The sequence below is a fragment of the Stomoxys calcitrans genome, chromosome 3 (genome assembly GCF_963082655.1).
Source record: "Stomoxys calcitrans chromosome 3, idStoCalc2.1, whole genome shotgun sequence".
NCBI lineage: Eukaryota > Metazoa > Arthropoda > Insecta > Diptera > Muscidae > Stomoxys > Stomoxys calcitrans.
This window is the reverse complement of record NC_081554.1, coordinates 170,885,443-170,911,669: the sequence shown is the minus strand read 5'-3', so window position 1 is coordinate 170,911,669 and position 26,227 is coordinate 170,885,443. Positions and strand designations below refer to the sequence as shown.

The 26,227-nt window shown below is 40.7% G+C and overlaps 1 protein-coding gene across 1 annotated transcript in view; it reads right to left on the bottom strand.

Moving 5' to 3' along the window:
* The window catches only part of LOC106087574 (uncharacterized), a 314,940-nt gene that overhangs the window by 76,848 nt on the left and 211,865 nt on the right, over positions 1-26,227 (bottom strand). Inside the window, exon 7 of the mRNA XM_059364452.1 lies at positions 15,100-15,237. Within this exon, the coding sequence (XP_059220435.1) occupies positions 15,100-15,237 (138 nt within the window). The remainder of the gene's footprint in view (positions 1-15,099; positions 15,238-26,227) is intronic.

Genomic DNA, 26,227 nt, shown 5'->3' with positions numbered 1-26,227 from the left:
CTTTAAATATAATGCTTTTATTCCAGAAAACATAACGAATTCATATTGTAGATAGTTTCCCTTGATTGACCGTTTGATAGCTATCATTACCCCACCAATTGCTCTTCCATATCTACTTGCCCTTGTTGCATATACCCAGTCAATATCGTGATTTGGAAAATATTTCTCTGCTTGTTTAGTGTTTTCGATTGTGAGATGTGTTTCCAATAGAATAATTATATCAAAATCATTTAAAAAAGTGAAGAATATTGGGAACATATATTTGTTTGCCAAACCATTTATATTGTAAGATATTATTTTTAGCTCTAAATTACAATTTTTCTGCTCGACAGTTTGGCTAATCTGATTAGAATTTAATCTTAGTAGTTTTTTGACTGAATCTCATCAAAAATTGTGTCAAAGTTGGTTCTGGATAATTCTTCGCCATAGAGTTCTTTGAGAACTATTTCAGCATTCCTTTTTCCACACGTTAAAATGTTGTTGTTGTTCCATGTGAACCAATAATCTTTTATTTTCATTTTATCATCCCTTACTATTATTTTATGTTTTTTAGATTCCTGGAGAATATCCTTCCGTACTAAAAGCATTGCAACCTTGTTTCGCTGTCTTCTTGGACATAGATCTCGATCTACATAGATTGAAGTTCCGGATAAAAATCTTGTTTTTTGAAGTACTTCTGATGCAACAGTTTCATTATCGAATTCTACTACCACCGTTTGCACATTTCCTCGTTCAAATATAGTTTTAGCTGATTTTATGGCTGGTGTTATTTGCAGTTTTTCAGTGCACAGCTTAACAACCGGGTTTATTGCGGGTTTTTCGTTCACAATTCCCTTAAAAACAAGTTTTGTATTGCTGACCTGATTCTCTAACCATCTTATGCTACGGTCGTTATTCTCAATTTTATTTTTCAGAAGCTCTAATTCCATTTTCAATTTTGCATTTTCCGCCTTGAGATCTGAAATCTCTGATGTTGCCCATGATATGCCCGCCTTGACCTCCTCAATATCTTGTTTTGTTGGTAGATTTTGCAGTTTGTCTTCAAGCAATTCGCTCATTGTGCATTTCATCAGCTCGACTAAGTCGCTCACTTCCATATTGCCAACGGGTTTCTTCGACATATTTTGATATTCTGGCGATGTTTCCTGGAGTTTTCTTTTTGTTTGTTGGGTTGTCTGTAACAAAGTTTTCTGATTTTCTGACATTCCTTAATGACCAATAATTTGGTGGTTACTACTTTCTTGTTGATAAGATGTTACCAAAGCTATAGTCGGTTTTTATAATTTTCTGTAGTATACTTTTAGGGTTGTATATTTAATCTAATGCTGTGGTAGCAGTGGTGAATTTCTATTGCTAGTTATTTAAATCCAAACTCTGACTTTCTTTTACAATGTAAGCTCGGCCTCAAACGTAAAATACAACACTATCAAAACTGTCAAAACGTACCAGCTGTTTTCTGTTGTGCCGATTGCTGAATTTGTGCAAAACATTGACCGGTTAACATCAACAGATCTTCCTTCCAGTGATTTCACAATCTGTTTTACAAAAATTAAAACTTCTCGCAAAGAAATAAGCACTTTTCCGAACAAGGGCAGCCTCCCGAACTCGTCGCAAGATGCACAGCTTCCTGAAGTATGGATTACACGCCTCCTCCTTGCCAGAAATGTATCGGAACAGTGAATACCAGTCGAACTTATGGAGCCGCTCAAAAACACGTCTGCTCTCTTTAACAGTGATACACGATACATTTGGATATAGCTGACATATAGAACGATTTCTAGATTTAAAGTCTTGACCCCCTAAAAGGCGATTTCACTGAAATTTGACACTGTGACTTATGTTAGGCTTTTCGAAATCCGTGTCGTATATGGTTCAGATTGTTTTAGTTTTAGATATAGCTACTTAAGAGAACATTTTTTTGTTCTACAAAATTGAACAATGAATTGTTGTTATAAGCATTTTGTCCAAATCGGAGCATATTTCGATGTAGCTGCTTTGGGGCATACGGTATGCATTTTTCACCAGATTTTGGCGAAAGGTGGCTTACACATATACCCGAGGTGGTGGGTATCCAAAGATCGATCCGGCCGAACTTAACGCCTGTTTATTTGTTTTTGTTAAAGACTGCATCGATCATATGAGCCCAAAAAATCTGTGGAGAGCGGTCTTCATCCCCAGTAGAAGCTGTTGAGAGTTCAATAATCATGTTTTGGAGATGTCTTTATCGGAGTGGAAAAAGTGCTACGATAATTGGTTTGGGGCATGTAAAAGGGTTTAACCCTTTTACACGCCTAACTAAGGGTTTAACCCTTTTGCATGCCCTCAAACCAATAATCGTAGCACTTTTTCTACTCCGATTAAGACATCTCTAAAACATGGTTATTGAATGCTTCAACAACATCTATTGGGGACGAAGATCGCTCACCACGGATTTTTCGAGCTCATACGATTGTTGCATGATTCGTCATCTGTGAAGATTAAGAAACGTCTTCTGAAGCATTTCGACCGCATTATTTCAACATTTCCTTGCACCAATCGACAAGAGCCTTCTTTTGAATGATTATCAAATTGAGGGCGATCCAACGAGAACAAACCCTTGTACGGCCAGTTTTACATGCAATATTGAATATGTGCTGGTGGGAGAGATGCCCAAGAATGCCTCTATCTCACGGTATGTCACTTGACGATTTGGCATTATAAGTTCATGCGCTGCATCAATGTTCTCTGGCAGCCTATGTCGGCCACGTTTGAATTCGCCAATGGTCTGGCGATAAACCCATTTAAAATATTTTTGTTAAAGGACGGCTTTTGCGACTTTTATTTTGGAAATTTTAATTATTTTTCTAAGAAATTAAATTCTCGATTTGCCTTGTGATTACTTCATCATACCAAAAGTTTTCGTTTTGTCATTACAAAGTTTTGTGTTTCTTTTTTTTCCCCCTCCCGTTTGAAGAAAAACGTTATAAAACAAAGCTTAGACTTTTTATTGTAACGAATTTCTGGCGTGATTTATGTGCAATGTTTAATGCCCGTTTCGACGTCATTAACATAGGTTTTTTATTTGTTTGTTTGTTTTTTTTTTCCTTTGAGCCATCATTAATAACCAAAAGAACATTCTGTCTCGCATATGGAACAACATTCTGTCGAAGACACATACACTACTCAAAGAATAAGAACAGAAAAAGGACACACACATAGCAACAGACCAACACACAACGAAAATAACGACAATAAACCATTGTTTGTTCAATAATTTCCCTCTCTCTCTCTCTATCCACAACACCCTGCCGTAATAAAAACACTAATGTGTGATGGGGAACATTACACATGCATGCATATGCATGTGTATGTGAAATGAATTAAAAACTCATTTCTTGCCAAGTAGGAACAAACAAAGGGACTTACAAGGAAGAAATAACAACAGCAACAACAATAACAAACATCGACTTTCAAGAAACATTAGTCATCGAACGAAAGAAAAACGAGTCGTGAGTATTGTTTGCAAATGGAGTGTGGAAAAATTGAAGAAAAATAAGGAAAAAAACTTCAATCGCCGCACACACACACACGCACACATTTATGGACCGACTGTGTACGACGATTTGTACGTTTTGCGTAGAAAAAAAAACACAATTATATCATTTTTTTATGGCATATATCAATGCTTCTTTTGCGTCTCCACTCTCTGTTGTTCTATTCACACGATGTATACTCTCCTATTACAGTTACTATTAACGATATCTGCCCTGACCTTATTTTCATGTGTTCTGTTGGGTTTGGTTTTTTATTTGAGGAAAGAGAAATCCTTACGAAAGTTGGGCTTAATACACGAAGAGAAAAGTTATATTGAAGCGATAGTTAATTCTAGACATGTCCGTCCGTCTGTCTGTTGAAATCACGCTACAGTCTTCAAAAATAGATATATTGAGCTGAAACTTTGTACAGATTCTCTTTTAGTCTATAAGTTGGTTAAGTTCGAAAATGGGCTATATCGGACTATATCTTCATATTGCCCCCATATAGACCGATCCGCCGATTTAGGGTCTTTGGCCAATAAAAGCCGATTTTGCTGAAATTTGGGATAGTGAGTTGTGTTAGGTCCTTCAACAGCCTTTGTCAATTTGACCCTGATCAATCCAGATTTGGATATAGCTGTCATACAGACCGATCCTTCGATTTAGGGTCATAGGCTCATAAAAGCCACATTTATTATCCGATTTTGCTGAAATTTGGGACAGTGGGTTGTGTTAGGCCCTTTGACGTCCTTCGTCAATTTGGCTCAGATCGGTAAAGATTTGGATATAGCTGCCATATAGACCGATCCGCCGATTTAGGGTCATAGGCCAATAAAAGCCCCATTTATTATCCGATTTTGCTGAAACTTGGGGTAGTGAGTTGTGTTAGGCCCTTCGAAATCCTTCGTCAATTTGGCCTAGATCGGTTCAGATTTGAATATAGCTGCCATATAGACCGATCCTCCTATTTATGGTGTTATGCCCATAAAAGCCACATTTATTGTCCGATTTTGCTGAAATTTGGGATAGTGAGTCGCGTAAGGCCCTTCGACAGCTTTCTACAATTTGGTTCAGATCGGTCCAGATTTGCATATAGCTGCCATATAGAGCGATCCGTAGATTTAGGGTCTCAGGCCCATAAAAGCCACATTTATTATCTGATTTTGCTGAAATTTGGGACAGTGAGTTGTGTAAGGCCCTTCGACAGCCTTCTACAATTTGGCTCAGATCGGTTCAGATTTGGATATAGCTGCCATACAGACCGATCCTCCGATTTAAGGTCTTAGGCCCATCAAAGGTGCATTTATTGTCCGATGTTGCCGAAATTTGGGACAGTGAGTAAGGTTAAGCCCCTTGACATACTTCTGCATTATGGCACAGATCGGTCCAGATTTGGATATAGCTGCCATATAGACCGATCTCTCGATTTTCGGTTTTGGGGCCATAAAAGGCGCATTTAATGTCCGATGTCGCTAAAATTTGGGACAGTGAGTTAAATTAATCCCCTTGACATACTTTTGCATTATGGCACAGATCGGTCCAGATTTGGATATAGCTTCCATATAGACCGATCTCTCGGTTTTAGGTTTTGAGGTCATAAAAAGCGCATTTATTTTTCGATGTTGCCGGCCCGGCCGAACTTAAGGCCTTTTTATACCCTCCACCATAGGATGGGGGGTATATTAATTTCGTCATTCTGTTTGTAACTACTCGAAATATTCGTCTGAGACCCAATAAAGAATACATATTCTTGATCGTCGCGACATTTTATGTCGATCTAGCCATGTCCGTCCGTCTGTCCGTCCGTCCGTCTGTCTGTCGAAAGCACACTAACTTCCGAAGCAATAGAGCTAGCCGCTTGAAATTTTGCACAAATACTTGTTATTAGTGTTGGTCAGTTGGGTTGGAAATGGGCCATATAGGTCCATGTTTTGATATAGCTGCCATATTAACCGATCTTGGGACTTGACGCTCTTGAGCCTCTAGACGGCGCAATTCTTAACCGAATTTTACACAACGAGTTCTATTTTGATATCAAAAAACTGTGCCAAATAAGGTTCAAATCGGTTCATAACCTGATATATCTACCATATAAACCGATCTTGGGTCTTGACTTCTTTAGCAACTGGGGCGCGCAATTCTAATCCGATTGGAATGAAATTTTGCACAACGTGTTTTGTTATGATACCCAACAACTATGCTAAGTATGGTTCGAATCGGTTCATAACCTGATATAGCTGCCATATAAACCGATCTTGGGTCTTGACTTCTTGAGCCTCTTGAGGGCGCAATTCTAATCCGATTGGAATGAAATTTTATACATCGTGTTTCTTTACGATATCCAACAACTGTGTAGAGTGCGCAATTCTAATCCGATTGGAATGAAGTTTTGCACGAAGTATATTATTATGATATAAAATAACTGTGCCAAGTATGGTTCAGATCGGTCAATAACCTGATATAGCTGCCATATAAACCGATCTTGGGTCTTGACTTCTTGAGTCTCTAGAGGGCGCATTTCTAATCCGATTGGAATGAAATTTTACACAACGTGTTTCCTTATGATATCCAACAACTGTGAAAAGTGTGGTTCTAATCGGTCCATAACCTAATATAGCTGCCATATAAACCGATCTTGGGTCTTGATTTCTTGAGCCTCTGGAGGGCGCAGTTCTTATCCAATTGGAACGAAATTTTGCACGACGTGTTTTGTTATGATACCCAACAACTGTGCTAAGTATGGTTCGAATCGGTTCATAAACTGATATAGCTGCCATATAAACCGATCTTGGGTCTTGACTTCTTGAGCCTCTAGAGTGCGCAATTCTTATCCGATTGGAATGAAATTTTGCACGACGTGTTTTGTTATGATATCCAATAACTGTGCTAAGTATGGTTCAAATCGGTTCATAACCTGATATAGCTGCCATATAAACCTATCTGGGATCTTGACTTCTTGAGCCTCTAGAGATCACAATTATTATCCGATTTGCCTGAAATTGTCTACGATGGATCCTCTCATGACCATCAGCATACGTGTTTATTATGGTCTGAATCGGTCTATAGCCCGATACGGCTCCCATATAAATCGATCTCTCTATTTTACTTATTGAGCCCCGAAAGGGCGCAGTTCTTATTCGAATTGGCTGACATTTTACACAGGTCTCCAACATAAAATATAATTGTGGTTCAAACCGGACCATATCTTGATATCGCGCCTTTTTTTGCCTAAGAAGAAATGCCGGGAAAAGAACTCGACAAATGCGATCCATGGTGAAGGGTATATAAGATTCGGCCCGGGCGAACATAGCACGCTTTTACTTGTTTAAATTCTATTTTTCACAGTGTGCTCTCCAACTTCTTTTGAGTTAGTTTTGTGTGCGTTTGTATTTAAAGGCGAAGGGTTTTCTTCCTGTTGGCGTTTCAAGTTACATGGAAAGAACAACAATAAGTCATTAAAAAAACAAAATCTTTTCGTTGTTGTTTTCTTTTCCTTTCTTTGCTAAAAGAAGTAGCAACAAATCAGGTAAAATTTCGTATTCCTTTCCAACAAAAGAAGATTTGATGTACCTATTGAAATATGGGGTAGGCCAGAGCAGAAGTTAAGTTGTTGATGTTTGCGTGTAACATGACACATGCTAAAGGTAAACAAAAACTTTCACATATTGTATACCATATACGTCATATAAGTTGCGAGCATAGCATTAAGATGCCAAAAATAGAAGAATGAGGGGTCTAGTATAGTGTCCTCTGCGGTCTACTAGGATCGGTTTGTAGGCTTTTTCCTACAAGAAATTGCATTTGAAAATTTTCGCATATAATTTTTATACCCACCACCATAGGATGAAGGTATACTAATCTAGTCATTCCTCTTGTGACACCTAGAAATATTGATCTAGGAACCCATAAAGTACATATATTTTTGATAGTCTCGAAATTCTGAATCGAACTAGCCATGTCCGTCCGTCCGGCCCGGTCGAACTTAGCACGCTCTTACTTGCTTCTATTAACAAGTAAAAGCGTGATAAGTTTGCCCGGGCCGAATCTTGGGAACCCACCACCATGGATTCTGCTAAAATATGGGAGGAATCTGGTTATAGACCGATTTGGACCGTACTTGGCACAGATGTTGAGACGCATAATATAAAAATTCAGCCAAATCGAATAAAAATCACGGCTTGTATCGCTGAAGAAGTCAAATCGGGCGATCGGTTTATATGGAAGCTATATCAGGTTATAGGCCGATTTAGAGCATACCGTATTCCAGCTAAATCGGATGAAAATTGAGGCTTCCAGTGCCTCAAGAAGTGCTATTCGCATTCAACTCTCAATTAGCTTTCATCACAATCCCATATTGTCCCGTTCGATGCACATTTCCTTTTGGGCCAACATTTTGGATCCCATGGGAATTGACTCAAAAATTTTTTATAAGTTTAATATGCTACGCTCAAAAACCTTTCGATTGAGTCCCATGTTGTCCCGTTCGTTGTAAATGTCTATTTGTGGCATAATTTTGAGGTGGAGCGACCCGCCTGCTAAAAGACCTTAAATATTGATAAAGGTTTTGTATTTCACTCTTAAATACCTTTAGTTTGAATTTGAGGCTGTCCCCACTGGGATATGATCCCAAATTTTTATATAAGTTTCGTATTCAACTTTCAATTACCTTTCATTTTATACCCATATTGCCCCACTCGGTGACCATGTCATATTCGGGCAGTTTTTGGGGTGGGGCACGCTCCTCGACACTTGGTGTCAATTTGTCATACAAAGTTCGTACTCTACTCTTAAATACCTTTTATTTGATACCCATATTGTCGCAATCGGTAAACATGTCCGTTTGGGTGGGTTTTGGGGTGGGGCGTCCCCCACGGTTATTTGAGCCCAAAGTTTATATTAATTTCGTGTTTTTTAGTTATCATAAGCGTGCGAACCAAAATTTCGCTTAAATCGGTCCACCAATTTCCGCGATCGAGCGTTTTTGAAACTTGGGGGAGGGTCCGTTCCCCCTTTGGATATCAAAAATAGGGTATCCTATATCCAGCGGGGGTGAAACTATACCATGTTTGAAAATTTCATGAAAATCGGTTTAGCTGTTTTTGAGTCTGTAGGTCGTGGCTCGCGACAAAGACGGATACATGTGCGATTCCAAAAAACTCATGCATTTTGGGCGCTAGGCCAGTAACCCGTCCCCGAAAAACTATGAGAATCACTATGAGAAACAAAGGAATAGTAAAAACGGACCCCCCTAATGTTGACGATTCACGCAAACGAAAAAAGGACCATGATTTGGCGATATGCACTTAGAATGTCCGCACTCTCTATAGAGAAGGTGCAGTATACGCGCTGGCGGATATATTAGAGAAGTACAAGGTAGATATTACCGCCTTACAGGAAGTGCGATGGATTGAGAATGGCGACACTACAACACCAAACGGTGACGAACTATGATATAGCGGCCATAATACGAGGCATGAATTTGGCTGTGGATTTGTGGTTAGTCACAGACTGAAACACTTTGCCTCCAACTTTACTCCGGTGGATTAGAGGCTAGCCATAATCAGCATTAAAGCCAAATTCTTCATCATTAGCATAATTTGTGTCCATGCCCCGACGGAAGACAAGGACGAGCAGACCAAGGATATTTTCTACGAACGACTAGAGAGAGAATATGACCGCTGCCCCACTCATGAGATTAAAATCGTTGTGGGAGATTTTAATGCGAAGATAGGGAAAGAAGACATTTTTGGTCGAACAGTCGGAAAGTTTAGCCTCCACGAGATAACGTCCAGTAATGGGTTGGTAGATTTCGCCGCGACCAAAAACATGGTAGTTAGTAGCACCAGATTTCAACATAAAAATATTCACAAAGCCAGATCAAAACACGAATAACCAAATTAATCACGTTGTGCTAGATAGAAGGCATTCATCCAGCGTGTTAGATGTACGATCGATCCGTGGAGCGAATATAGATTCGGAAAGTACGGGGGAAAGTACGATCTGACACTGCACGGAAGCTGGACATTGATAAGCTGCAAACACAACAGATGGCAGCGGCATACTCCACTCGACTGACCCAACTGCTTGAAGAAAGCACTCCTTGTTCCGATGATATAATGGCGCAATGGCAAACCATTGCCCACTCCATGGAAAATGCCGCGAAATCCGTACTTGGGTACCGGAAGCCTCCTCCAAGAAACCCATGGTACGACCAAGAGTGTCGAGATGCTACTGAAGCCAAGAATGCGGCATATAGAGCAACCCTGCAATCAGTAGCAACGCGCCACATGAAGGAGAGGTATCGAGAGAATAGGAGAGAGGAGAAACATCCATTTCGCAGAAAAAAAAATAGGAAATGGAAATAAGTGAGTGTGAGCGAATTGAGATGAACATGAGTCAGAATAAAGTTCGGACAATCTACCAAAGAATTAAACATCAATCCGATGGCTTTGGTGCAGGCACATCCTCCTGCAGAGGCATAGAAGGAAATCTGGTAACTGACACAGATAGTTTGATGAAGATATGGAAAGAAGATTTTGCCCACCTGCTAGTGTCCGATGTTGGCAGCGAAGTGGATACCGCAGAACCAATCCCTGATGATGTTATAGAATGTCTACCTCCTAGTCAGAATGAGGCCCAAGTAGCAGTGACCCGACTGGAGAACAACAAGGCAGCGAAAGCCGATGGGTTAGCCTCTGAACTATTTAAGACCGGAGGAGACACGCTGATAAGGCGTATGCATCAGCTTGTCGTCGCAATCTGGCTAGAAGAATGAACATCCGATGATTGGAACCTCAGCATACCATGTCCTGTACACACAAAAGAAGACAAGACGGCATGTGCCAACTACGGAGGAATACGTCTCCTCCCCATCGCATACATAATACTCTCGAGCGTACTGTGTGAAAGATTAACACCTAAAGTAATTGAGATAATTGGGCCCTATCAATGCGGTTTTAGACCTGGTAAATCCACCCTAGACCAGATATTCACACTGGGCCAAATGCTGGAAAAGACCCGAGAAGGACAAATCAACACCTACCATCTTTTTGTTGACTACAAAGCCGCCTTCCATACTCCCTTAGGTTCAAAGGTGTGTTCTCTTTAATATCCTGCAGGAGAAGATTGTACGTGATGCAGATGTGAATAGATATGGCACACTAATCACTAGAGAACACATGCTACTCGCCTATGCCGACGACATCGATATCATAGGTGGGTCACCGGAAATAGTAACTGTAGCCTTTGAAAGAATCAAAAGAGAGTCAGTGAAAATGGGCCTGGCAGTAAATGGAGATAAGACGAAATGTATGGTTTCCCCCCAAATAGTCTTTTACAACCGAGCATATAAAGAAAATGGAGAAAGTTGGGAACCACAACTTTGATACAGTCAGTAACTTTATCTACCTCGGCACCGCCGTAACCGAAACGAATGATACCAGTTTTGAGATTAAGCGAAGAATAATACTGGCAAACAGATGCTACTTTTGACTAAGTAAGCAGTTTAGAAACAAGTAAAAGCGTGCTAAGTTCGGCCGGGCCGAATCCTATATACCCTCCACCATGGATCGCATTTGTCGAGTTCTTTTCCCGGCATGTCTTCTTAGGGTAAAAAGGATATAAGAAAAGAGTTGCTCTGCTATTAAAACGATATCAAGATATGGTCCGGTTCGGACCACAATTAAATTATATGTTGGAGACCTGTGTAAAATTTCAGCCAATTCGTATAAGAATTGCGCCCATTGGGGCTCACGAAGTAAAATAGAGAGAACGATTTATAAGGGATCTGCATCGGGCTATAGACCGATTCAGAACATAATAAACACGTTTGGTCATGAGAGGATCCGTCGTACAAAATTTCAGGCATATCGGATAATAAATGCGACCTCTAGGGGTCAAGAAGTCAAGATCCCAGATCGGTTTATATGGCAGCTATATCAGGTTATGAACCGATTTGAATCTTATACAGTTGTTGAAAGTAAAAATAAAATACATCATGCAAAATTTCAGCCAAATCGGATAGGAATTGCGCCCTCTAGAAGCTCAAGAAGTCAAATCCCAAGATCTGTTTATATGACAGCTATATCAGGTTATGGACCGATTTCAACCATACTTGGCACAGTTGTTGGATATCATGACGAAATACTTCGTGCAAAAACTCATTCAAATCGGATAAGAATTGTGCCCTCTAGAGGCTCAAAAAGTCAAGACCCAAGATCGGTTTATATGGCAGCTATATCAGGTTATGAACCGATTTAAACCATACTTGGCACAGTTGTTGGGTATCATAACAAAACACGTCGTGCGAAATTCCATTCCAATCGGATAAGAAATGCGCCCTCTAGAGGCTCAAGAAGTCAAGACCCAAGATCGGTTTATATGGCAGCTATATCAGGTTATGGTCCGATTTGAACCGTACCTGGCACAGTTGTTGGATATCATAAGAAAACACGTCGTGCAAAATTTCATTCCAATCGGATAAGAATTGCGCACTCTAGAGGCTCAAGAAGTCAAGACCCAAGATCGGTTTATATGGCAGCTATATCAGGTTATGAACCGATTTGAACCATACTTGTCACAGTTGTTGGATATCATAAGAAAACACGTCGTGCAAAATTTCATTCCAATCGGATAAGAATTGCGCACTCTAGAGGCTCAAGAAGTCAAGACCCAAGATCGGTTTATATGGCAGCTATATCAAAACATGGACCGATATGGCCCATTTACAATACCAACCGACCTACACTAATAAAAAGTATTTGTGCAAAATTTCAAGCGGCTAGCTTTACTCCTTCGAAAGTTACCGTGCTTTCGACAGACAGACGGACGGACGGACGGACGGACGGACGGACAGACGGACGGACATGGCTAGATCGACATAAAATGTCGCGACGATCAAGATTATATATACTTTATGGGGTCTCAGACGAATATTTCGAGTAGTTACAAACAGAATGACGAAATTAGTATACCCCCATCTTATGGTGGAGGGTATAACAAGGCCACCTCTCGACAGACGAAGATTACTCTATACAAGACACTGATACTACCCGTGCTGTTATATGGTTCTGAAGCATGGATACTTGTGAAAGCAGATGAGGCAGTTATTGGAGTATTTAAAAGAAAAATTCTTCGTAAAATATATGGACCAATTGCGCGTATCAAAATACAATGGCTACGTTGGCTAGATCATCTTGTCAGAATGGTTGACGAAGCTCCAGCAAAGAAGTCTTTTCAACCGGGACGACCTAAAGCCCGTTAAGAAGATCAAGTGGGGAGAGACACCTCGACATGTGGTGTCAGATATTTTAGAATGAGCGCAGAAAATCGAGGCGTTCGACTAGTGGAACAATGTTCTATCATAGCCAATTAAAGCAAAGTAAGTATGTAAAGTAACATACAATCAAACAAACAAAGCGCAACACATTCAATATGCTCTACATCACAGCTGTGGTACAGGGTATTATAACTTGGTGCATTTCTGTACAACCCTTAGAAGGAGACGAGGTAGACCAATTGATAAGTATATCGATTTAGCTACGTCCGTCTGTCTGCTTGTCCGTCTATGTGTCTGTCTATGTATTCTTGTGATCAAGGTACAGATGGGATCGGGGTACAGGTCGCATTTGTTGTCCGATGGTCATGAAATTTTGCAATAATCTGTTTTAGTGGTCCATGGACGTACGCTGTTGATTTTGAAATAAATCGGATGAAATTTATATATAGCTCCCATATATATCTTTCATCTGATATGGCTCTTAGTAGTAACCACAATTTTGGCCCCATCTCTACAAAGTTTACAAAGTACGAGTGCAAAATTGTATTAAAATCGGTTCAGATTAGGATATAGCTCCCGTATATATCTTTCGATATATCCTTTTAAGGCTGTAAAGGCCACAGTTTTGGTACGAACCTTACAAATTTAGAGAGAGAGAGATGTTTTATTTGGCACCCAATAAAACTGAAAAAAAAACAAGTAAAAGCGTGCTAAGTTCGGCCGGGCCGAGTCTTATATACCCTCCACCATGGATCATATTTGTCGAGTTCTTTTCCCGGCATCTCTTCTTAAAAAGGATATAAGAAAAGATTTGCTCTGCCATTAGAGCGATATCAAGATATGGTCCGGTTTGGACCACAATTAAATTATATGTTGTTGTGTAAAATGTCAGACAATTCGAATAAGAATTGCGCCCTTTGTGGGCTCAAAAAGTAAAATAGAGAGATCGATTTATATGGGAGCTTTATCGGCCTATAGACCCATTCAGACCATAATAAACATGTATGTTAATGGTCATGAGAGAATCCGTCGTACAAAATTTCAGGCAAATCGGATAATAATTGCGACCTCTAGAGGCTCAAGAAGTCAAGATCCCAGATCGGTTTATATGGCAGCTATATCAGGTTATAAACCGATTTAAACCATACTTGGCACAGTTGTTGGATATAATAACAAAACACGTCATGCAAAATTTCATTCCAATCGGATAAGAATTGCGCACTCTAGAGGCTCAAGAAGTCAAGACCCAAGATCGGTTTATATGGCAGCTATATCAGGTTATAAACCGATTTAAACCATACTTGGCACAGTTGTTGGATATCATAACAAAACACGTCGTGCAAAATTTCATCCCAATCGGATAAGAATTGCGGACTCTAGAGGCTCAAGAAGTCAAGACCCAAGATCGGTTTATATGGCAGCTATATCAGGTTATGGACCGATTTGAACCATACTTGGCACAGTTGTTGGATATAATAACAAAACACGTCGTGCAACATTTCATTCCAATCGGATAAGAATTGCGCACTCTAGAGGCTCAAGAAGTCAAGATCCCAGATCGGTTTATATGGCAGCTATATCAAAACATGGACCGATATGGCCCATTTACAATACCAACTGACCTACACTAATAAGAAGTATTTGTGCAAAATTTCAAGCGGCTAGCTTTACTCCTTCGGAAGTTAGCGTGCTTTCGACAGACAGACGGACGGACGGACGGACGGACAGACGGACGGACATGGCTAGATCGACATAAAATTTCATGACGATCAAGAATATATATACTTTATGGGGTCTAAGACGAATATTTCGAGTAATTACAATCAGAAGGACGAAATTAGTATACCCCCCATCTTATGGTGGAGGGTATAAAAATTTATTAAAATCGGATCAGATTAAGATATAGCTTTCATATACATCTTTAAGCCGATATGGCCTTTTGAGACTATGGAAGCCACAATTTTGGTTCGTTTTTTATAAAATTTAGTGTGAAGTGTTTTATTCGAAGTCCTATTACGTTTGCTATATTGCATCAAAGTCGGTCCAGATTTAGATACAGCTTCCAAACAAATCTTTCATCAGATACGACCCTTTAAGGCTGTGGTTGCCGCAATTTAAGTCCTATCGTAAGAAAATCTTACAAGGTTTTATTCAATAGGTAGGTAATAATTTCAACACAGGTTCCATGTATTGAAAGTTGGGCGTAAACTCACTCATTTTTTTACTGTTTACATTATTTCCATGCCGCATAAAGGTTTTTCCGTTTTTCATATGTCAGCATGTTCTGGAATTTCAACTACAACTTACCCGAAATAATCATATCGCCTCTTTCCGTGGTCCAATAGTTAATGGAAGCCGGATATGCTTCTGTGTGGCACTCCAGTGTAACATCCTGTCCTATGTAGGCTCCTTCCAATTGATTGGGTATTGAAAGCATGGGAGGAACTAGAAATATGCATTTAAACAAAACACACACACACACACACACATTTGTAAATATCATAGGTTAGCCAAACAATTAATAGTTGCAGCAATTGCTGTAAAGTAATTGCAAAAGTGTAATCAAAATGAAAAACCTAAAAGACTTTTAATTGAAATTTTCTGTATTTGTCAGTATTTTACCATGTTGTGCAATAGTTCTGCCTGCCTTTCCCATTCTGTGGGCAAGGAAGGCATTTAGCCACCCTTTCCCATACTCACGGCAAGGAAGAGCAGGCATTTTTTCGACATCAACATCTCTCCAACAATTAATAGCCATTTTTTTTTTTTGCTCTTCTTCGACCACAATTTCTTTCTATTTTGTGTAAATAAATTTCTTCGAAAAATAAAAACTAATTCCATTAGAGCTAAAGAATTGCTGTCTTCAGAAAAAGAATATGGAGTGAAAAAGGGTAGAGCACAAAATCAATTGTTCTGTCAGCAACAGACCAGGAACAGGAATGCCATTGATTGGGGGGGAGGGGCAGTTGGCATGAAATTTTGGAAAATAAAACACAAGTCATAGATTTCCAATGGTTTGCTACAAATGATACTGGAAATACCTATGGTAAAGACTGATTTTTCCAAAGAATTTGGTACTTAGGTAATTAAAAGTGAAATGTGGTTTGTGATCACAAAACCGGCAATTTATTAAAATTCGATCAAAAAAAGTGTCTTATAGTTTGAAAACTTTTTTTCTTAAAATCAATGACTGGTCTATGAATATCTAATTTTTGATTTGGAGAAAATTGTGGTTTCTAAGGGCTCGAAATAGGTCAACGAGGGGGAACGCTTTAAATTAAGGTCTATTTGGAAACTAATTGATGGCTTATAGGCGGTAAAGAAGTCAATTCGGTGGGGGTGGTTTATACCAAGGGAGTTATATCGAGGCCACCGTGGCGCAGAGGAAAGCATGTCCGACTATGACGCCGAAAGCCTGGGTTGAACATCAGCATTATCCCTTCACTATTAATGGCCACATTTAAAAGGTATCCAGCCATGTTAAGACTTCTCTATCAAGTGGTGCCGCTATCCCGTGGCTGCACGCCGTTCGGACACGGCATTGAAAAAGCAGGTCCTTTATCATTGAGCTTAAACTTAAAACGCACTGCACTCATTGATATGAGAGCAGTATTCCCTGTTCCTTAATGGAATGTTCATGGGAAATTTAGGTTAGGATAGGTTGAAAAGAGGGTGCAGATATTAATGCATATCTGCAACTATGGACATACACCTAAGCCAGTAATAGGCTCGTTGTGCGCTCTAATAAACTATAAAGTAACTTCTAACAAGTAAAAAGGCGTTAAGTTCGGCCGCGCCGAACTTTGGATACCCACCACCTCGGGAATATATGTAAACCACCTTTCATCAAAATCCGGTGGAAATTGCATACCTTATGTCCCTTAGCAGTTATAGCGAAATTTCAGAAAAATCGGATAATGAATGTGGCTTTTATGTGCCTAAGACCCTAAATCGGAGGATCGGTCTATATGGCAGCTATATCCAAATCTGGACTGACCTGGGCCACATTGACGAAGAATGTCGAAGGGCCTAATACAACTCACTGTTCCAAATTTCAGCAAAATCAAAGAATAAATGCGTCTTTTATGGCACCAAAGCCCTAAATCGAGAGATCGGTCTATATGGCAGCTATATCCAAATCTGGATCGATCAGGGCCTAATTGAACAAAGATGTCAAAAGGCCTAACGCAACTCACTGTCCCAAATTTCAGTAAAATCGGATAATAAATGTGGCTTTTCTGAACCGATCTGGGCCAAATTGACAAAGGATGTTGAAGGGCATAACACAACTCGCTGTCTCAAATTTCAGCAAAATCGGATAATATATGTGGCTTTTATGGGCCTAAGACCCTAAATCGGAGGATCGGTCTATATGGCAGCTATGTCGAAATGTGAACCGATCTGGGACAAATTAAAGAAAGATGTCAAAGGGCCTAATAGAACTCACTATACCAAATTTGAGCAAAATCGGATAATAAATGTGGCTTTTATGGGCCTAAGATCCTAAATTGGAGGATCGGTCTATATGACAGCTATATCCAAATCTGGACCGATCTGAACCAAATGCGACACGGAGGTCGAAAAACCTAACATAAGTCACTGTGTCAAATTTCAGCAAAATCGGATAATAAATGTGGCTTTTATGGGACTAAGACCCTAAATCGGAGGATCGGTCTTTATGGCAGCTGTATCCAAATCTGTACCGATCTGAGCCAAATTGACAAAGGATGTCGAAGGGCCTAACACAACTCACTGTCCCAAATTTCAGCAAAATCGGAGAATAAACGCGTCTTTTATGAGCCCAAAGCCCTAAATCGGAGGATCGGTCTATATGGCAGCTATATCCAAATCTGGACCAATCAGAGCTAAATTGATGCACGATGTCAATGGGCCTAAGACAACTCGCTATCCCAAATTTCAGCAAAATCAGATAATAAATGTGACTTTTATGGGCCTAAGACCCTAAATCGGAGGATCGGTCTATATGGCAGCTATATCCAAATCTGGACTGACCTATGCCAAATTGACGAAGGATATCGAAGGGCCTAACACAACTCACTGTCCTAAATTTCAGCAAAATCGGATAATAAATGTGGCTTTTATGGGCCTAAGACCCTAAATCGGAGGATCGGTCTATATGGCAGCTATATCCAAATTTGGACCGATCAGGGCCAAATAGAAAAAAGATATTAAAGGGCCTAAGACAACTCACTGTCCCAAATTTCAGCAAAATCGAATAATAAATGTGGCTTTTATGGGCCTACGACTCTAAATCGATCTAATGGGTGATTTTTTTGAGGTTAGGATTTTCATGCATTAGTATTTGACAGATCACGTGGGATTTCAGACATGGTGTCAAAGAGAAAGATGCTCAGTATGCTTTGACATTTCATCATGAATAGACTTACTAACGAGCAACGCTTGCAAATCATTGAATTTTATTACCAAAATCAGTGTTCGGTTCGAAATGTGTTCATTCACCGTAACGTTGCGTCCAACAGCATCTTTGAAAAAATACGGTCCAATGATTCCACCAGCGTACAAACCACACCAAACAGTGCATTTTTCGGGATGCATGGGCAGTTCTTGAACGGCTTCTAGTTGCTCTTCACTCCAAATGCGGCAATTTTGCTTATTTACGTAGCCATTCAACCAGAAATGAGCCTCATCGCTGAACGGTGAATGAACACATTTCGAACCGAACACTGATTTTGGTAATAAAATTCAATGATTTGCAAGCGTTGCTCGTTAGTAAGTCTATTCATGATGAAATGTCAAAGCATACTGAGCATCTTTCTCTTTGACACCATGTCTGAAATCCCACGTGATCTGTCAAATACTAATGCATGAAAATCCTAACCTCAAAAAAATCACCCTTTATATGGCACCTATATCCAAATCTGAACCGATCTGAGCCAAACTGAAGAAAGATGTCGGAATGCCTAACACAACTCGCTGTCCCAAATTTCAGCAAAATCGGATAATAAATGTGGCTTTTATGGGCCTAAAACCCTAAATTGGAGGATCGGTCTATATGGGGGCTACATCAAGATAAAGTTCGATATAGTCCATCTTCGAACTTAACCTGCTTATGGACAAAAAACGGATCTGTGCAAAGTTTCAGCTCAATATCTTCATCTTTAAAGACTGCAGCGTGATTTCAACAGACAGACGGACAGACGGACGGACACGTCTAGATCGTCTTAGATTTTTGCGCTGATCAAGAATATATATACTTTATAGGGTCGGAAATGAATATTTCGATGTGTTACAAATGGAGTGACAAAGTGAATATACCCCCATCTTATGGTGGAGGGTATAAAACGAAAATGTTTAGTTAGGAATTCCATGCTACTTACAAAATCCTTAATTGTTTTCAATGCCACTCCCCTAAGTTGGTTCATGTATGAAATTGTGTCTCCACCTAAGTACCGGTATCTGTTGGAAGCGAAAGCCGGGCAATGACAAAGGAAATGCTCCAACGTCTCATCATCTTTCCCGCATGCCCTACACATGCTAACACTTGCCGCACCGATTTTACATAAGTCAGCTCTTAGTCCTATGTGTCCTGTTATATTAATAATAGCTCTACTGACCTCCTTCTTGCTTCCTTTCAGTAATAGCCTTGTCTTCTCACGATCTGGATCCCCCCAGAGGATTTTCGCCGTTTTACCGACCGTTTCGCTATTCCACAATGTTGCATGTGCATTCATCGCCCACTCCCTTAACTGGGACTGCGTCGACCCGAAAGGTTTCGGATTAGCCAAGTCTATTGACGGCAGTCCTCTGACCTTCACCGCCAAATCGTCTGCTTTTTCATTTCCCCTTACTCCGTTATGGCCCGGCACCCAAACGATGAGGATTTTGCCATCCTCAGAGAAGGCGTTAATCTCCTTCTTACATTGCAAGACTGTTCGTGACGGTCTGGCCGTCAATAACGACAGACAGTCCTCTGGCCTTAACTGCCAAATCGTCTGCTTTTTCATTTACGCTTACTCCGTTATGGCCCGGCACCCAAACGATGCGGATTTTGCCATCCTCAGAGAAGGCGTTAATCTCCTTCTTACACTGCAAGACTGTTTGTGACCTTACCGTCCTGGTTGTTATTTCCCTTATGGCAATTTTACTGTCGGTAAAGATGTCCACACTCGACGTCCTCGCGTTAGCACCACACCACCTCACGCATTCCGTGATCGCCCGGATATCCGCCTGCAGGACCCTATTACGGTCAGGCAGTCTAAAACAAATGTCAGTCCCTGGGTTTTCAATGTACACTCCCAGGCCTACTCTGTCCTTTAGCTTTGATCCATCCGTGTAACATGATCTTCCAGATGACAATACTAGGGTTCCGTCAATCCAAGACTGTGCCAATGGCAGCAGTGCCTCGCACTCAACTTCAAGGTTCATCTCAGGAATCTGATGGGAAACCTTTTCCATTCCTTCCAGGTTTCCTATCGTCGCCTCGATTATACCGCGATGGTATAAGCTGCTCCCATCCTCAATCCATTCTCCCACCGACTTCAGTCTCATAGGCCTTAAGTCTCATAGGCCTTAAGTCTCATAGGCCTTAAGTCTCATAGGCCTTAAGTCTCATAGGCCTTAAGTCTCATAGGCCTTAAGTCTCATAGGCCTTAAGTCTCATGCCTCACACTTCTAGATTCACTCGACTTCTAGATTCATCTCAGGAATCCGATGGGAAACCTCTTCCCTTCCTTTCAGATTTCATATCGTCGCCTCGATTATACCGCGATGGTATGAGCTGCTCCCATCCTCAATCCATTCTCCCATCGCCTTAAGTCTCATAGGCCTAAAATCTCATATCTCACACTTAATCTGTATGTCAATGGGTCGGATATCTAGAATAGTCTCCAGTATCCTAGTGGGCGTGGTCCTCATCGCTCCGCCTTTGCCAAGACAACATGTTCTCTGAACCTGTTGCATGGTCCTTATGTTGCACTTTTTCTCCATAGCAGTCCACCAAACTACTGAGGCGTAACTAAATATTGGTCGAATCACGCTCCTGTAGAGCCAGTGGACTATCTTGGATTCAGGCCCCATTTCGAACCTACGGCCCGTCTACATAGTGCCTAACATCTGTGAGCCTTCTCAGTACGCTTCTGAATGTGACACTTCCAATTCGGTATTCTGTCCAAGATCACACATAAGTATTTGACTTTGTCAGATATCGAATTCGTCTTGAGGAAACGTGGTGCATTAAATTGGCCCACCTTCGTCTTCCTCGTGTACAGGCATATTTTAGTCTTCTTTGGGTTAACATTGAGACCTCTGGGTCTAGCCCAGTGCAAGACCCTTTCGGCCCTTCTGCATAGCTCGTTCGGATCCTTGCCCCTTAGAAGTATTATAACATCGTCTGCATAGCAGACGGGTTCAAATTCCTCCTCAGTCGGCATCCGTAATAGGTCATTTATGGTGGTCACTCATAGGAGTGGCTATAAAATGCCCCCTCTGTGGCGTGCCTTGTGGCACATTCTCCCTTATATTTATGCCATGGTACACACAATTTATCCACCTGTTCCTTAACATATGGGTTATCCAGTCTCTAAGGACCGGGTCCACCCGGGAAATATAATCTTTAGCAATATATCGACTAGAACCAATATGGTCCCTCTATAGGTATAGCTCTCACATAATCTAATTCAAATTTTTGATCTCTGCACTTTAACGAGACCCTTGTCACGCCAAAATTTTGCAGTTGACACTTCGAAATGTTTCCATATGATGTCACGGGTCACATTGATAGTTGAGATACAGTTTCTCCTGCAGTTAAATACCTTTTCCATTTGACCCTGTCGCTTGTTTACCAGCTTATGGTGATTTTTTTCTTTGTCGTCAAAACTAATACCATAGATTGCAATACAAGAAGAGTTTAAAGTTTGAATTGTATATTTTAGGTGATGAAAGCTATGCACCAGAGGTGGTGAAAACTGTAAACCTATTGATTGGTTTTTTAGGATATTTAAATGAATAATCTGCCAGCAGTGGGATTTATCACGCGGGTTGAAATTGAATTTCATTGAAGTGTTTTGTTATAAATCAAAGAAAAAAACAAGTAAAAGCGTGCTAAGTTCGGCCGGGCCGAATCTTATATACCCTCCACCATGGATCGCATTTGTCGAGTTTTTTTCCCGCCATCTCTTCTTAGGCAAAACAGGATATAAGAAAAGATTTGCTCTGCTATTAGAGCGATATCAAGATATGGTCCGGTTTGGACCACAATTAAATTATATGTTGGAGACCTGTGTAAAATGTCAGCCAATTCAAATAAGAATTGCGCCCTTTGGGGGCTCAAGAAGTAAAATAGAGAGATCGATTTATATGGAAGCTGTATCGGGCTATTGACCGATTCAGACCATAATAAACACGTATGTTGATGGTCATGAGAGAATCCGTCGAAAAAAATTTCAGGCAAATTGGATAATAATTGCAACCTCTAAAGGCTCAATAAGTCAAGATCCCAGATCGGTTTATATGACGGCTATATCAGGTTATGGACCGATTTAAACCATACTGGGCACAGATGTTAGATATCACAACAAAACACGTAGTGCAAAATTTCAGTCCAATCCGATAAGAATTGTGCCTCTAGAGTCTCAAGAAGTCAAGACCCAAGATCGGTTTATATGACAGCTATATAAGGTTATGGACCGATTTGAACCATACTTGGCACAGTTGTTGGATATAATAACGAAACACGTCGTGCAAAATTTCATTCCAATCGGATAAGAATTGCGCCCTCTAGAGGCTCAAGAGGTCAAGACCCAAGATCGGTTTATATGACAGCTATATCAGGTTATGAACCGATTTTAACCATACTCGGCACAGTTGTTGAATATCATAACGAAACATGTCGTGCAAAATTTCATCCCAATCGGATAAGAATTGCGCACTCTAGAGGCTCCAGAAGTCAAGACCCAAGATCGGTTTATATGGCAGCTATATCAGGTTATGGACCGATTTAAACCATACTCGGCACATTTGTTGAATATCATAACAAAACACGTCGTGCAAAATTTCATTCCAATCGGATAAGAATTGCACACTGTAGAGGCTCAAGAAGTCAAGACCCAAGATCGGTTTATATGGCAGCTATATCAAAACATTGACCGATATAGCCCATTTGCAATACCAACCGACCTACACTAATAAGAAGTATTTGTGCAAAATTTCAAGCAGCTAGCTTTACTTCTTCGGAAGTTAGCGTGCTTTCGACAGACAGACGGACGGACGGGCGGACAGACGGACGGACATGGCTAGATCGACATAAAATTTCACGACGATCAAGAATATATATACTTTATGGGGTCTAAGACGAATATTTCGAGTAGTTAAAATCAAAATGACGAAATTAGTATACTCCCCATCTTATGGTGGAGGGTATAAAAAGGGCCTCCTCTTTGTAGCATACTCCGAATGGCGTGTGGCAGTGCGACACCTCTTTGAAAAGAAGTTTTTACATGGCATACTACCTCGCAAATGCTGCCAGCATTATGAGGGGAAAACCACCGCTGGATTTTGTTTTGTTTTTATACCCTCCACTTTTTGATATAGCTGTCATCCGATCTTGGGTCTTAACTTCTTGAGCCTCTAGAGAGCGCAATTATCGTTCGATCTGAAATTTTGCATGTGGATTTTTTTTCGTATCACTTCCAACAACTGTGCTAAATATGGTTCAAATCGGTACATAACCTGGTATAGCTGCCATATAAACCAATCTGGGGTCTTGACTTCTTCAGCTTTTAGAGGGAGCAATTCTTATCCGATTTGGCTGAAATTTTGCATGAGGTGTTTAGTTATAACTCCTAACAACTACGCTTAGTATGGCGCAAATCGGTAAATAACCTGGTATAGCTGCTGGGATATTGATTTCTTGAGCCTTTAGGGGGCGCAATTCTCATCCATGATCTTCAACATACGAGTCCAATATGGTCTGCATCGATCTATGGCTTGATACAGCTCCCATATATACTGATCTCCCGATTTTGATTCTTGAGCCCCTACAAGGCGCAATTCTTATCCAAATGGACTGAAATATTACACAATGACTTCTGCAATGTTCAGCATTCAATTCATTTATGATCCGAATCAGACTATAACTTGATATAGCTCCACTAACATAACAGTTCTTATTCATTATTCTTTTGCCTTAAAACAGATACCGTGCAAAGATCTCGACAAATGCGATTCATGGTGGAGGGTATATAAAATTCGGCTCGGCCGAACTTAGCACGCTCTTACATGTTTCTGATGGTCTTGCCCGAATTTGAACCCAGGAGATCAACCCCAGAGGCGGACATACTAACCTGTGCGCTACGGTGGACTTATAATTTAAAATTTTAGCCAAATCGTTAAATTAGTCCTCTATATTTGGGTTTAAGACCCTAAAACGCGAATATTGGTCTATATGGCATATAATTTTTAATGTTTGGTCATATTAACCATATTCGGGTTTGATATTGGGGAGCCCATTATAACTCACTGTTCCAAAATTAAAGGCAGATCGGTCTATATGACAGCTATGTCGAAAAATGGTCCGATCTTGACCATCTTCGCTTTCGGGGGCCTTTTCCAACTCACTGTTCTAAATTTCATATCAATATATGGTTCGATCTGGACCATATTTAGATCAGACAACGAGATGCTCAGGGCTACTCAATGCAAATTTTCCCATGAACATTCATTACATTATGGATATGGATCAATGGCCCGACCGAACTCAGCACGTTTTTATTTGTTATATCTGAGTCCGAACAACGTGCCGCAGTGCGACACTTCTTTTGGGCAGAAGTTTTTAAATGGCAAAGTACCTCAGAAATATCGCCAGCGCGTTCGTTCGCTTTTTAACGCGATCTGTTTGCTTCTCTACGCGTCTCGTTCGCTTCCCAATGCGACCCGTTTGCTTCTTAACGCGATTCTTTCGCTTCTCAATTCGATCCGTTCGCTTCCTAATGGGATCGTTCGCTTCTCAACTTGATCCGTTTGCTTCTGAACACGATCCGTTCGTTTCCCTACGTGACTCGTTTGCTTTTTAACGCGTTCCGTTTGCTTTGCCACGCGAATTGTTTGCTTCTTAATGCGATACGTTCGCTTGCCTACGCCATTCTTTCACTTTTTAACGCGATGCGTTTGCTTCCTTACGCGACACGTTTGCTTCCTAACGCGAATCGTTCACTTCTCCTTGCGACTCGTTCGCTTCCCAACGCAACCCGTTCGCTTCTCTACGCGACACAATCGCTTTCTATTTAACACTGCTTTTATCTTTGGAGTGTACGCGCACAAGCCAGATGCGAGCCCCGAATTAGCCCAGCGCCAAAAGATAACCGAATATCATCCGAAACTTTCCGAGAACCTACTAATCCCCATCCATCCGAATATCGAAACGACGCGACCCAGTGGCTCGACTCCCTAAACCGGCACCAATCGGCCGAAGCGCCGCATAGACTGACACTCATCAACACCCTACATTTAAGAGCCTAGAATACCATCGTGTATTGTAATAATTGAAGTATCCCTACGGGAAATGGGACAGGTACCATACCTGTAATGGGATAGGTCTTCTGGTGATAGGGACCGGGCCCAGTTCTCGTCCCCTTACATGCAAAATACCCCTTACATGTCCATCAGTCTGTTGAAATCACGCTACAGTCTTTAAATATAAGAGATATTGACCTGAAACTTTGCACAGATACTTTTTTTGTCCATAACCAAGATAAGTTCGAAGATGGCTATATCCGACTATATCTTGATGTAGCCCCCATATACACCGATCCGCCGATTTTGGGTCTTAGGCCAATAAAAGCCACATATATTTCCCGATTTTGCTGAAATTTGGGACAGTGAAATGCGTTAAGCCCTTCGACATCCTTCGTCAATTTGGCTCAGATCGGTCCAGATTTGGATATAGGTGCCATATAGACCGATCCTCCGTTTTTGGGTCTTAGGCCCATAAAAGCCACATTTATTATCCGATTTTAATGAAAATTGGGTTAGTGAGTTGTGTTAGGCCCTTAGACATCCTTCTTCAATTTTGCCTAGATCGGATCAGATTTGGATATAGCTGCCATATAGACGGATCCTCCGATTAAGGGTCATAGGCCCATAAAAGCCACATATATTTCCCGATTTTGCTGAAATTTGGGACAGTGAAATGCGTTAAGCCCTTCAACATCCTTCGTCAATTTGGCCTAGATCGGTCCAGATTTGGATATAGGTGCCGTATAGACCGATCATCCGATTTAGGGTCATAGGCCCATAAAAGCCAAATTTATTATCCGAATTTGCTGAAATTTGGGACAGTGAGTTGTGTTAGGCCCTTCAACATCCTTCGTCAATTTTACCTAGATCGGTCCAGATTTGGATACAGTTGCCATATAGACCGATCCTCCGATATAGGGTCTTAGGCCAATAAAAGCCACAT